Source organism: Eptatretus burgeri, chromosome 13, assembly GCF_056783735.1.
Source record: "Eptatretus burgeri isolate ZD-2024b chromosome 13, Ebu_testis_v1, whole genome shotgun sequence".
NCBI classification, from domain to species: Eukaryota; Metazoa; Chordata; class Myxini; order Myxiniformes; family Myxinidae; genus Eptatretus; species Eptatretus burgeri.
In genome coordinates this window covers 27782225-27794816 of record NC_140973.1, presented here as the reverse complement: position 1 = coordinate 27794816, position 12592 = coordinate 27782225, and the positions used below count along the sequence as shown (strand labels likewise).

The window sequence follows — 12592 nt, the reverse complement described above, 5'->3', positions numbered from 1 at the left end:
CAGTCAAATGTCACCAACCATGCTGGGTATTGTTCTTTTAGCCTACTCCAGACAAGCCATAGCAAAGAATTAATGTCAACCTTGCTGGCCCATTTGGGAACATTTTCTTGATTGTAGGCATTGCGTTCTCCAAGTGGCCAGAGGCCGTTATCATGCAATCTACAACCACAGAAAACACAGTGGAGAAACTTCGGTCTATTTTTGCAAACAAAAGTGTACCTGAAGATTTGATTTCAGATAATGGTCCTGTTTGTTTCTGGTGCTTTCAATAGCTTAATGGTTCAAAATGGTATCAATCACCTCAAATCAGTACCATACCACCAAAGCAATGAATGGCCAGGCTGAGTCATCCATTAAGATGTGCTTTGCTTTGAAAAAAAGGAGTAATCTCTGTACAAAATGGTTGATGGTTTTTTGCTGCATTATAGGAATGCTGTACAGATATCAATTTATGAGACACCCAGTATGCATATGTATGGGCATTTATTCAGATCTAGACTAGATTTGTTGAGACCTAGTGGGTCTCTGTCCATCTCTCTGTCATGCCCACAACTTGGTCGTACCTTCAAAGTAAAGCGGTTTGTGATTGCATATGATTACTTAGAATTGCTAGTGGGTACCAACAGTTGTCTCAGTGATAGCAGGAATTTTCTCAGGGTGACTAGGACCAGCTAACTACATTGTTAAAACTGATGATGGTAAAGTGTGAAAATGGCACGTTAACCAAATTCAGGACCATATTTTAGCACAGCCATCAGTGAGAATTGATTCTGAACTTGCTGTACCACCACATCAGGTTTCTCTTGAGTCAGCAATCCAAGACATTCCAACACCAACTACGCCAGTTAGTCCAAGGTATATGTCTGAGTCAGTTCTGACCAGAGCAAATGCACATGCCCTCATGTCTGGCCCACATGATGCTCAAACTGTGACGAGGCCTTCAGTCATGTCACCCCTACCAAGTCAGGAAGAATCTGTCTTTGTGTCACCCGGTCACCCTGTTCGATCTGAATGTTTTTTTTTGTATGTATGATCTGTATGATAATTTTTCCACATATATTTATGATCTGTATGTATAACAAAGTGTTCCCAGCATTTGGAAGATTTTGTCTGATAACTCGTGCCACTTAGAGGTGGAGAAAGTGTGCTGTATGTTGCTAAAGCAGCACCAAGTAGATGATGCATCATATGCTTAAGCGCCATCTGCCGAGCGGTATGCAGTTGGAAGTACTTTAGAATAAAGAAGTCTAATATCGTGCACTCGTTTGTCTCTGGCCTTACGGCTTGTTATCCTATTGTCAGTGAAACGCACTACAATTTTAGAATGCACAACTTTTTTTTTAACTTAAAAAATACTATTTGATCTACGATACTACTGTAGATAAAATAGTGCAAATCATGACGCAATTTTACGGGTCATGTTGACCAACATATTTTATTGATAAAGCAAATGTAAGAAATCTGACAGAGACTATTGAATGCCATAGCTTGGTCTATCTGTGCCCTGCTGATGCTGTTTAGTAAGGGTGCTATGTTATGAAACGTGTGCTGTGTTTTGTACGCAGGTGAGTACGTGGTAATGACGGTGTACTTTGACCTGGTTCGACGGATGGGTTACTTCACTATTCAGACGTACATCCCCTGCAGTCTTATTGTCGTCCTCTCTTGGGTCTCTTTTTGGATCAACCGTGATGCTACACCAGCACGCACTTCATTGGGTATGGTTGTGATAAGGCAACACTTTCATCACTTTTGATTTAGCCTTAGCCATTTGGCCATTGATTTGGCTTTTTCTTTGCTTTTTTTCAAATTGCCTTTAATAGCCCAGGCGACATGTGAAAAATTGTGCATCTTTTAATAAAAATGTAAACTTTGGCTCAATGGTGTGTGAAGGCATATGGAGAACATAACAACAATTGATAGGGCATTCAATTTCTCAGGGCCAACTGAAATGGAAATCTCATATGGGCAGCTATGTATCGAAAATATCTCCGAGAACCGAATGCTATAGCCACAACTGATATTTTCAAAAACAACAATATCTGTGTCCACAGTGGGGAGACATATCTTCTTCAAATCATGACTCGAAGAACCGTTTGCCATATGAAGAATCATATGTGTATCTGATTATTCGTGATCACAAGTCGCAAGGATAGTAGAATCCCACTGAAGATTGCAGAGAACATTTGAACCTTTCGTTGTGACAACTTGCTTCTCTCTCATCAGATTACCAATGTGATCTGCAAGGAAGGCAAATTACTCTGCCTTGTTATCGTCAATGTGAAGAAACTGTTGCCATTTACAGAATTGTCAAACCTAATTCTTCTCCTGATGGCTTTCCCTCACTTGCGTCTCATCTGGGACTTCAAACTATTGTCAAAGTACCTGTGTTATACAATGTCAATCCGACTGACCTTTTGCAACATGGCACTTTCGAAATGACATAATCCGCACCAGACTGCTCGGCGTGCATGCGCAGAAACCCCCAGTATGAAGTAAATCGGGGAAGCCTGGACATATTTCATGCCTCCCAGATAAGAATTGTAGAATGAAAGGAATAAAAAAGCTTTTTAAGAAGCCAAAAGTGCTTGTAAGTGTACCCCTGAGAAATTGGTGTGCCTTTGTACAATGAAACAGTTGGATAACTTCCTCATCAACTCGTCCAAAAAGTTGATATGTTGTAGTTTGTATTGCAAAAACTCATGATTACATGGGCCTGTGAACTAGGCCGAAGGTTCGTAGATGGTGCGTTCCAACCAAACCTTCATGCTTCTTAACACCGATGGGAAGGTCATATCTGAGGCTTGGCGATGCACAGGGGAAGATTAAAATGATTATATTTACTATTATTCATGTTTGGGAGGAGGGGGTGGGGTGCGAGTGGGAGTGGTATGGGCTGTGAGTGTTGGTATAAGTATATATTTTTTAGCCCCTATTGGACTTAGTCCGAAACAGGGCCTTATGAATTTAGTCTTGGTTTTTGTGTCCATGTGTGCGTGCGTGCATCTGCAACCATATCTCGGACATGTATGGACTGATTTTATTTGTACTTGACACAAAGACAACACATTATAGTATACATATGCGCGTAATTTTGTTTTGCGATGCGATCAAAGATGGCCGACTGTCAGCCATTTAAGTTGTAAAAAAAAACCCCAATGTTGAACACGTTCTCAACCATTTCTCGGACATGCATTTACTGATGTTGTTCATACTTGGCACACTGATAAGGAATGATGGCGTACATATGCTCATCTTTTTCTTTTTTTTTTGCAATCAGATCCAAGATAGCCGACTGGCAGCCATTTTGTTATTTAACGTGTCCCCAACCATTTCTCAGACAGGCATGGTCTTATTTTGTTCAAACATGGCACAAGCACAGTAAACAATGGCGTACACGTGCACATCACTTTATTTTGCGATCTGATCAAAGATAGCCAACTGGTAGACTGGCAGCCATTTTAGTTGTAAATAAATATGGGCTAGCCCTTTAACTCCAGACACCAAAATTTCTAAAAACAATGGGAGCTATGACATTTTATGTCTTGTTTTCCTTGTTTTATTTGGTTCTGGGGCCACAAGAGAAATTGTACTATATTTTTGCATCTGTTGGTGAAAGCAGTAGTGCCCGTTCTTGGGTGTGTGCTGTAACCACGGCCGTCGCTAGCTAATTGTGTGAATAGGAAATTGTACAAACCCAAATCCTTTCTTCCAAGGATGTTTCTCATATTCGTATATTTCCATGAGTCCGATTTGCATTCAGGAACAGAACAATTATGGTTAACCATCCTGAAATTGCCACTTTATCATCTAACGACTGAAAATTATGTTTAAAAGTCAATTTGAATCACAGATTTTGTGCTAGTAATGGCAGGTGAAAAGTGCCAACCAAGTTGAACCAAATCAGTGGAAACATGTACACAGTGCATGTGCAAAATGCTTCATTTAGCATTCATACGTCATTTTGAAAGTCACTTTTTGACTTTTTATGGAGTATATGAGCATCTTCTTCGCATACTCATCAAAAGTTTTTACAGCAGATGGATTCCACATGTTGACAAGAGCAGGACCATCTAAAATGATGGCATCAGTCTTAGATTCTGCACATCCTTAAAGACAACCAAGGAGATCAGACTTACTTCCCAACCTCAACAACTCATTTTGAGATAGGGGAAGAGGACAAGCTTGGTTTTCGTGTCTGAAGTCGTCCTGTGTTTGGAAATCAATTTCCCTCCTGTGTTTGGAAATCAATGTATAGCCTGGCGAAAAGACAGCAGTCACTTTTCAAATAAGACACTTGTAGTTTGCTTTTAGACACATCTCGAACAGGTTGTCAAACCAAGTTTACCTTTTTCTTCAAATTAAGGTTTTATTATTTTGTATGCAGTCTGCAGCCTGCAGCTGCTGGTTGCATCATTGCTGGGAGCGTGCCTATACCCCCCCCCCTCCACCCCATTTCCAGTAAGCTGGTACTCATTTTGCCGACCTCGGAAGGATAACAGACCGAGTCAACCCACTTGATGTTATTTAACGACATGACAGCTGCTCAAACTCGAGACCCTAATATCTTAAGCCAGCCACCTTAACCATTAAGCCAACACCAGGCTTTTCAAAATAAGATGATCAAGTGTCTTCGTTTGAGGTGAAACTTCTCTTTCACGAACACATTCAGCTGATCTTTGTCCAGTTTTTTATGGACATATTCACAGCCTCATCCATTATGTCATTGCCAACCAAGTTGCCAACCATTACTTCGACAAATGGACTTCCCATATTATTTACAACTTCAACCATTCCTAGTTTTGGTGTGTCCGTTCTGGAGTATTATTGTTGCTACATGCAACACTTGTACAGTGCTCATCATATGATTGAGGTGGCAGATCGATCTCCGCAATATGTTGCAGCGTCCTGATCAAACAACTAAAGCAAAATTCAAAGTAAGACATTCATAAAACCCAGAGATTTGTGTTTATTGAAAAATATAACAGGCTGAGCATGTATAATATTTTTGATCTTGCATCATAATTTTGCTTTTAAAAAATAATAATCGAGATAATAATACGCTTGTTCGTCCATCTGTCATCCATGCATAATGCTCCTTTCCACACATTAGTTGGACAGCTGGCCTTTCTCCACCCACAAGTGTAACATTCAAAAATCATACGGCCACAGTAGGGTAAGAATACTGATTCTGGCTCACTTTTCCCCATGTAAATGAATGGGGGATTTTCAGCGATTCCCTTTTTTTTCCCCTAAAAATAAACCCCCTTTTTATCCGTTTTTCCCTGCTGTGCAGGGGTTTGGCTTTTTGTGAGGCAATGTTTTATGGTCGGATGCCCTTCCTGGACGCCTCTTACAACACAGGGATATGGTACACCTATTCTAACCGGGGCATACACCGGGACCAGTATACTGGTACTCATTTCGCCGACCTCGGAAGGATGACAGGCTGAGTCAACCCCCTGGTGTTAATTCAGCAGCTGAGCGGGATTCGAACTCGGGACACTGGGATCCCAAGCCGCCACCCTAACCACTAAGCCAACACCAGGCTTTGTATATATATAACCAGGCTATCCCAAGGTATATTTATTTGTCTCCCCTTTAACCTGGGGGTTGAACAGCTCACTCATTGAACCTATAAAGATTTGTTCATTCTCAAATTCCTTCAATAGTTTAATTTTCTTTGCACAATAATCCCCATCTAAAATATTGACAAACAAAACATTTGAATCTTTATATTTTTTAAGATACCCCTTTTGTGCCATTACGAAATGATAAACTTCTCTTAATGCTCTTGTTTGACCACCTCCTGAGCCACATATCATTTTGAGATTATAGTAAATTGTTTTTTCATTGTTCAATTGATAACCATCAAAGTTTTCAGTCCATTCAAGGATATTCATTTTTTCTTTACATCCTCTAACTTACTACTTTTTAAATTGATTCGCTTATTTGTTTTATTTACCTTTGTTTTAGTTATTTTTTCAATAAGACTTATTTGATATTTTTCACATTCATTATGTTTTCCATTTATATACCAAGACTGAGATTTTCTCCACTCTTTAGTTTGATTAATACTTGGTTTAACCATTTATATATTGTGAAAAAAGCGGTGTAGCCCTTAAAAAACCCTAACCCTTCTTCCCATCGTTAAAACCCAATCTATTTTATACACTCTATCATACAATATCCATATGGAACACAATCTATTCCATTATCTAAAATAAATCTCTTATCATCAAAGGCTCCTAATGCCTTTTATTTACTTCTTCACTATATATGTTATGTTTATAACTTCTTATTGTATTCATTTTCCTGTATTCTTCTTTCTTATTCATCAAACAATTATAATAATTTCTAAAAGTTATTGATTTCTTTATTACATATTTCTTTATTCCCTTTAACCTCTTATCAATCTGATCACCATACTTATAAGCATATGCCTTTGCTCTCAATCCAATAAACTCACTCATTACTTTTCCACCCAACTCATCCTTAAACTTACCAATAACCTTTTCATTCCTTTTGGAAAATAACTCACTCTTCTTGCTGAAATTACTTGTATCATATACTCCAATATTTTTCTTCATATCTTCATAAACATCATCAGTTTTTATATCTAGGATAAAACTATCAGTGTCCATATACAACAATGAAACATTTTCACCATACTCTTTCTTTAAGTCATTATACAAATAATCATACATCAATATCTTTGATAAATCAAGAACTGCTGTTCCAATATAAATTGGTTTATCCATTACAATACTTTCCTTTTTCATATATGAATTGCAGAAAATTTCTCGGACAAAACCTCTTTTCTCTCAAAACTTGGTTTATTTATCAATCTCGAAGCTTCTTTCCAAGATGTTGCGAATCTAATGTTTTGCCTGTTTCTAACATTTTCCATAGTCTTTCCAAATACAGCATTATTCATTAATTTATAAAAGTCCCCTTCAAATTTTACTTTTGTATTTGCTCTCATATCTGTATTGAATTGAATATACTTTTTCACCCAAGGACTTTGTATAAATTTTTAAAACTCTATGAATTTTAGCTACTCTCAATCCTTCTCTCAAAAACTGTTTTAAGCTTCTCTGATGTAAAACATATCCCTCTTTATCATAGAATGTTGTTAATAACTTTTCTGTTGATTTGCCTTTAATATTAAAACTTTTATGATAATCACTGAACCATTCTTTCTTTGGGGTTTCTTTCTCACATGCAAAAGGAAGGTCTTTATGCTTATTATGAAGAACACTCGGGTACCTCAAATCAACTTCAAAATAATAACCTTCTTCTTCGTCATTCAATTCCTCTTGAGAAGAAATAACAATATTCATCAAAGCCTTTTCATAATCCTTTTCTTCCACCCACTCTAATTTACCATAAGGTAGAGATTGAGACATTGCCCATCCATACAAATTATTAGCATCAAAATACATCAAATAATTACTATCTTTTTCACTATCATAATTTGGAAGATATTTATTATTTGCTTTAGCATATCTTTTTGAACATACTTGTGATATTCCACCTCTCTTGGACTTCTCAATCATCAAAAGCATATCCACATCACTGATTAAATCTATATCTTGTTTTGTCATTTTCAACATTGCACTCCAAGCTAAACCAGGAGCTGTGAAATAGTGGGCAGGGTCTAATCCATAACAATTTTTATTATGACAGAGTGTTCTAAAAGCCTCAAACACATCAGCTAACAATAAAACATCTGTTTTTAGATATAAATCGTGATATTCTCCAAGGTTCTTTATCTTAAATAATTTCCATATTTCTTGTGCGTGTTTATATTCCTTATCACTTATCTCTTCTTCATAAAGGTTATTATAGAAACTTTCTTTTGATGGAAGTTGTGTTTCTTTAAATCTCATAAATGAATCCATATAATCATAAGGATAAATTCCCTTACTTGTAAGAATTTTCTCTTTACTTTGAATTTCATTCCTTGTTTGAATTTCCTCTCTCGTAAGAATTCCTTCTTTAATCAGAATTTCATCTTTAATCAGAATTTCCTCTTTAGTTAGAATTTCATTCATTGTTCGAATTTTCTTTATGATTAGAATTTCATCTTCAGTTAGAATTTCTTCATTAATTACAGTTTCCTCTTTACTTTGAATTCTCTCTTTAATCTGAATTTCCTCTTTAGTGAGAATTTCCTCTTTTGGAAAGAATGAATTAAGATTTGGAAAAGAGTCCGTGGAGCTTAGATTTGATGCGAGGTAGGCTAGTGGTGTTCCCATAAACTTGTAAGAATCTAGAAACCTAATACGAGTTAAAGGTTTTGTGAATATCATTTTTGAAAATGAAATATACTTTTGACTTGTGTTTGTTATGGCAGAAATATTCCCTGGTGTTTTTGAAAGTTCATTTATAAATAGATGTGTATCATAGTTGGCGCTGTTGTGAAGAAAGACTGGAATAAAAGAAGGTAATTTATAATTAAGATTACAACAGGAATGAGCGGGACCTCTATATTTACCAGTAAGATGACAATGGTCTCTAACTTTAGACTCCTTAATTTCCCCCTCACAAATATGACAGATATTGTTCATTCTAAATTCTAATTTTTCTTCTTTGGTTAATTTCATCGGTTCATTTGTTTCTTTCATTAATTTAGTGAGTCTTATACAATCCTTTTCTAATCGTTTTACAAACTCTTGTGAAGCATTTTTTCCACGATAATGTTCAAGTTTGTTATACTTTTCTCCAACAGATGATTTGATATAATAACAGAAACCACAAGGAATATGTTTTTGATATTTATTTGTATATGGTTCTTTTGGATTAGGAGAAGCAGTATTTATCTTTTTAAGGATACACTCAAAATCAGCGTATATCACAAATGGGTGCATGATAGATTTATTATAATCTTCAAAGAAATCTTTTCACCAGGTTTAGGCATTGTAATTACAGCTGATTTATGATTACTACAATATTTTGAATGTTGTTCTAATCGTTCTTTTGTATGAAATGAATTAAGACATAAACTTACAAGGATATATTTTGTTTGCTGGTCTGAATACCTGAGAAGAGATTAATCTTGATAAATTATTGATGTATGTGTAATGTGAATTCTTTCCAACACTAAAATATAAAAGATCAATGTGTGTTTCTTCATTTTTATAGTTGTTTGAAATTTTTAATATTTGAACTTTGTTTGTATCCGTTAATCCATATACATTAATAGAAATATTATTCTTTTCTCAAATTTAGGAATATCTGTTAGTGGCATTGGGAATTTAAAATCTTTAATGTCCAAGGTATTCTCATATTTCATATATTGTTTTACTCTTTCTGAATTACATTTTTGGTGGATGTAAGTGAGCAAGAACAGACCAGAGAAAACATTTATTATCATTGTTCTTAATATTAACAACTGCCTTCTTTAGTTTTATTTCTTTTGGTAATTCAATATAAGAAGAAGCTTTAAGAGGGTTTGATTTTAGAATGTGTATATCTAAAAGATGATTTTTTTAATATTGAATCCACTTCCTACCACTGTATTATCAACATCCTCCTCTTGTCTTGATAGTTCTTCATAAACCCCACTATTCAAAAAATCTTGAAATGATGTTATAAAATGAAGATCTGTTCTCATATAAGGAGTTTGTTCTTCATCTTGTCTTTTCATATTCATTTTCACTCCCATATAAAACTTTAAAGTTTTCATTTCTTTTAATGTCTTTTTAATAAAATTTTCAACATCAGGTTTCACTATTTCAATTGATTCAGCTATTGATGATGGACCGGGTTCTCCAAATTGAAAAATCCTTATTTTTATATGCCCTTTAAATGCCCCATCAGTGTTTTCAATATAATAGTCTCCCTTTACTTTAAACTCATTTTTCTTGTGTTTTTGTGATTGAAGATGTTTATTATAACTACTCTTCAAAACATCCTTTGAACAGATATCACAATGTTTTCTTTCCAACTCAAGAGGAGATATTTTATGAAACAGATTAAATGTGTGTTTGTTGGTTCGGAGGTGTTTTCTATAATGTTTATATTCGTGATTACAAACATCGCAGTACGTTGTATTCACCATATTTATAGAATAAAACTTTGCTTAAACTAAAATTTTCTTGATGAAAATTTCGTTTTGTTTTACAGGTGAATCTGTGCTTAAAACCATTTTATCCTCCAACTTTTTCACTTAATAAATACAATGTTTCAAGACACAAAAGACAAGTTTCAATCAATCTCTTCATCTGTTAAAGATACTGAGAAATATGTCAAGGATGTAAAATTGAACAAAGATAAATATAACAACTATTGGATAAAAACTATTATGGTAAATAATATGAGTTCTTCAATTTCCTTCAGTGGAAGGGCTTTTAGTATACCTGGTAGAACATCAATTAAAGTATCTCTAACAAAAGTTTCTCCTCTCCTTCTAGTAATATATTCAAAACTAGAAAAAGCAATGAAACAAGAAAAAGTATCAAAGAACAAAAACCTTATGGATGAAGCTTTAGAAAGAAAAGATAAGACCATCTGTAATATGCAAGGAGAAATTTGTATTTTTTTCAACAACCCTAAAGATGTAAATCCTGATGAAATAAAGGATGTTAATATATCAGGTGAAATGACATTTCGTTCAATAGTAGTTAACGATAATTTTAAAATTACCTTTAATATAAAAAATGTTGTCGTTGAATCTGATAATGAAAAAAAAGTATATCGATATCGATGGTAATATACAACTGAAAGTATAGATGAATTTCAGTTTAAGTAAAGTTTTACTTTATAAATATGCTAGACTTTCCTGATTCTCCATATGACAAATTTGAGAATTGTCCTGCGTGTGAAAGACGGGGATTAAACACAGAGTCAAAAGCCTATAAACAATGTATATTCTGTGATTATCTTCTAATTAATGATAATAAAAAATATAAAAAGGAAAATAATTCTTTTAGATTTACACCAAAAATGAATTACTTTACAAGATTGATTAGAGAAATGAATGTAAAGTATGAGGATGATAACACACCTTTCCTTACAAGGGAAGAAACTGAACGTATAAGAGAAATGTTCAAAGGATTGTTGTTGTATATTATTCATGGATGTAATTTTCAGGGAAATATCAACACAAGATATTGTATAAATAAAATAATGGATTATCTTGAAATTAAACCTGAACTTAGGATAAAATATAGAGTTTCTAAAAAAGCCAATAATAAATTAAATAACCTGTTTTTCAAATATATAAATGAATGATTTTTTACCTATTTGGGAAAATAAGATAAAATTTAACAACCATAAAAATCTCCCAAATTCATTAAGATGTCTCATAGTTGGTTCAAGTGGATGTGGAAAAACCTGCTTACTTTTAAAAATGCTCCTCACTCCCAACTTTTTAGATTATGACAATTTAATAATTTTCACAAAGTCGAGTTTTCAACCAGAGTATCAACTACTCTCACAAGGTTTTAATGCTGGTCTTCAAAAAGAAGATATAATCGGTTTATTTAAACGTCAAAAAAACCTAAATGATTATAACATTGAAGATATAATTCAACTATTTTGTGATACACAGAGATGTAAAAAGAAATCAAATCCTATAACTTGTATTCTTAGTGATAATACGGATGATATACCGTCTCCCAAGATTTGGATAAATCAAAAAAGAACCTCGTTATCTTTGATGATTGTGTTAATGAGAGAAACCAAACGGTAATGGACAGCTACTACACAAGAGGGAGACATTCTTCTTGTAATTGTATTTATCTTAGTCAATCGTACTTTCAACTTCCTCGTCGTTCCATCAGAAACAATGCTAATACTTTTATTTTATTCAAGTTAAATTCAATAGATATCAATAATTTTGGAGAGATAATTGTTCTACATTATGTAGTAAAAAGAAATTTGAGGATTATATGAAGCACACGACTGAAAAATATAAATATATTGTTGTGAAACAAGATGAGATATTAAGGGATATATTTTTTGTTTTATAAACAATTACATATATAAATGACAACTATTATTATAAATCTTGTGGGTAAATCTGCTTCTGGAAAAAACTTTCATAAATCAAGGTTCTTGTGTAGTACAAATGAGAATATTGTAAATTTACTTAAAAAACACCCCGTGATACGCATTGTATCAACAACAACTAGAGCAATAAGACCTGGAGAAGTAAAAGGTGAAGATTATCACTATATTTCAGTGGAGGAACATATGCGATTGAGGAATGAAGGTCAAATGTTTGAGGAGGTTTCTCTTGGTACAACAAAATATTCACATTGTAAGAGTGAGTTAAGGAAACTAAAATCTGGTGGTGTTGGGATATTAGAAACTAATCCAGAAGGAACGAGACAAATTATTAAACATCTGAGTGGAGTGAAGATTTTATCATTCGGTTTTGATGTTGATGAAGAAACTCAACGCAAACGTATGAAAAGCAGAGATGCAAGTATTAGTGAAGAAGAAATTACAACTCGCATTAATGTTAATAAAGAATTTGATGAAATATTTAAAGAAAAGGATTTATTTGAACACATCTACTTGAATGATGAAGAAAAGGAAAATTTCCCTGTTGATCTTTACAATTCATTAAATGATATTTTAC

General features: G+C 34.1%; 1 protein-coding gene across 5 annotated transcripts in view; it reads left to right on the top strand.

The window, feature by feature from the left end:
- The window catches only part of LOC147014133 (gamma-aminobutyric acid receptor subunit gamma-2-like), a 221408-nt gene that overhangs the window by 178043 nt on the left and 30773 nt on the right, over positions 1–12592 (top strand). For all 5 annotated transcript variants that reach the window (XM_085851829.1, XM_085851827.1, XM_085851828.1 and 2 more), the window contains one exon: positions 1566–1718. In XM_085851829.1, the coding sequence (XP_085707955.1) occupies positions 1566–1718 (153 nt within the window). The remainder of the gene's footprint in view (positions 1–1565; positions 1719–12592) is intronic.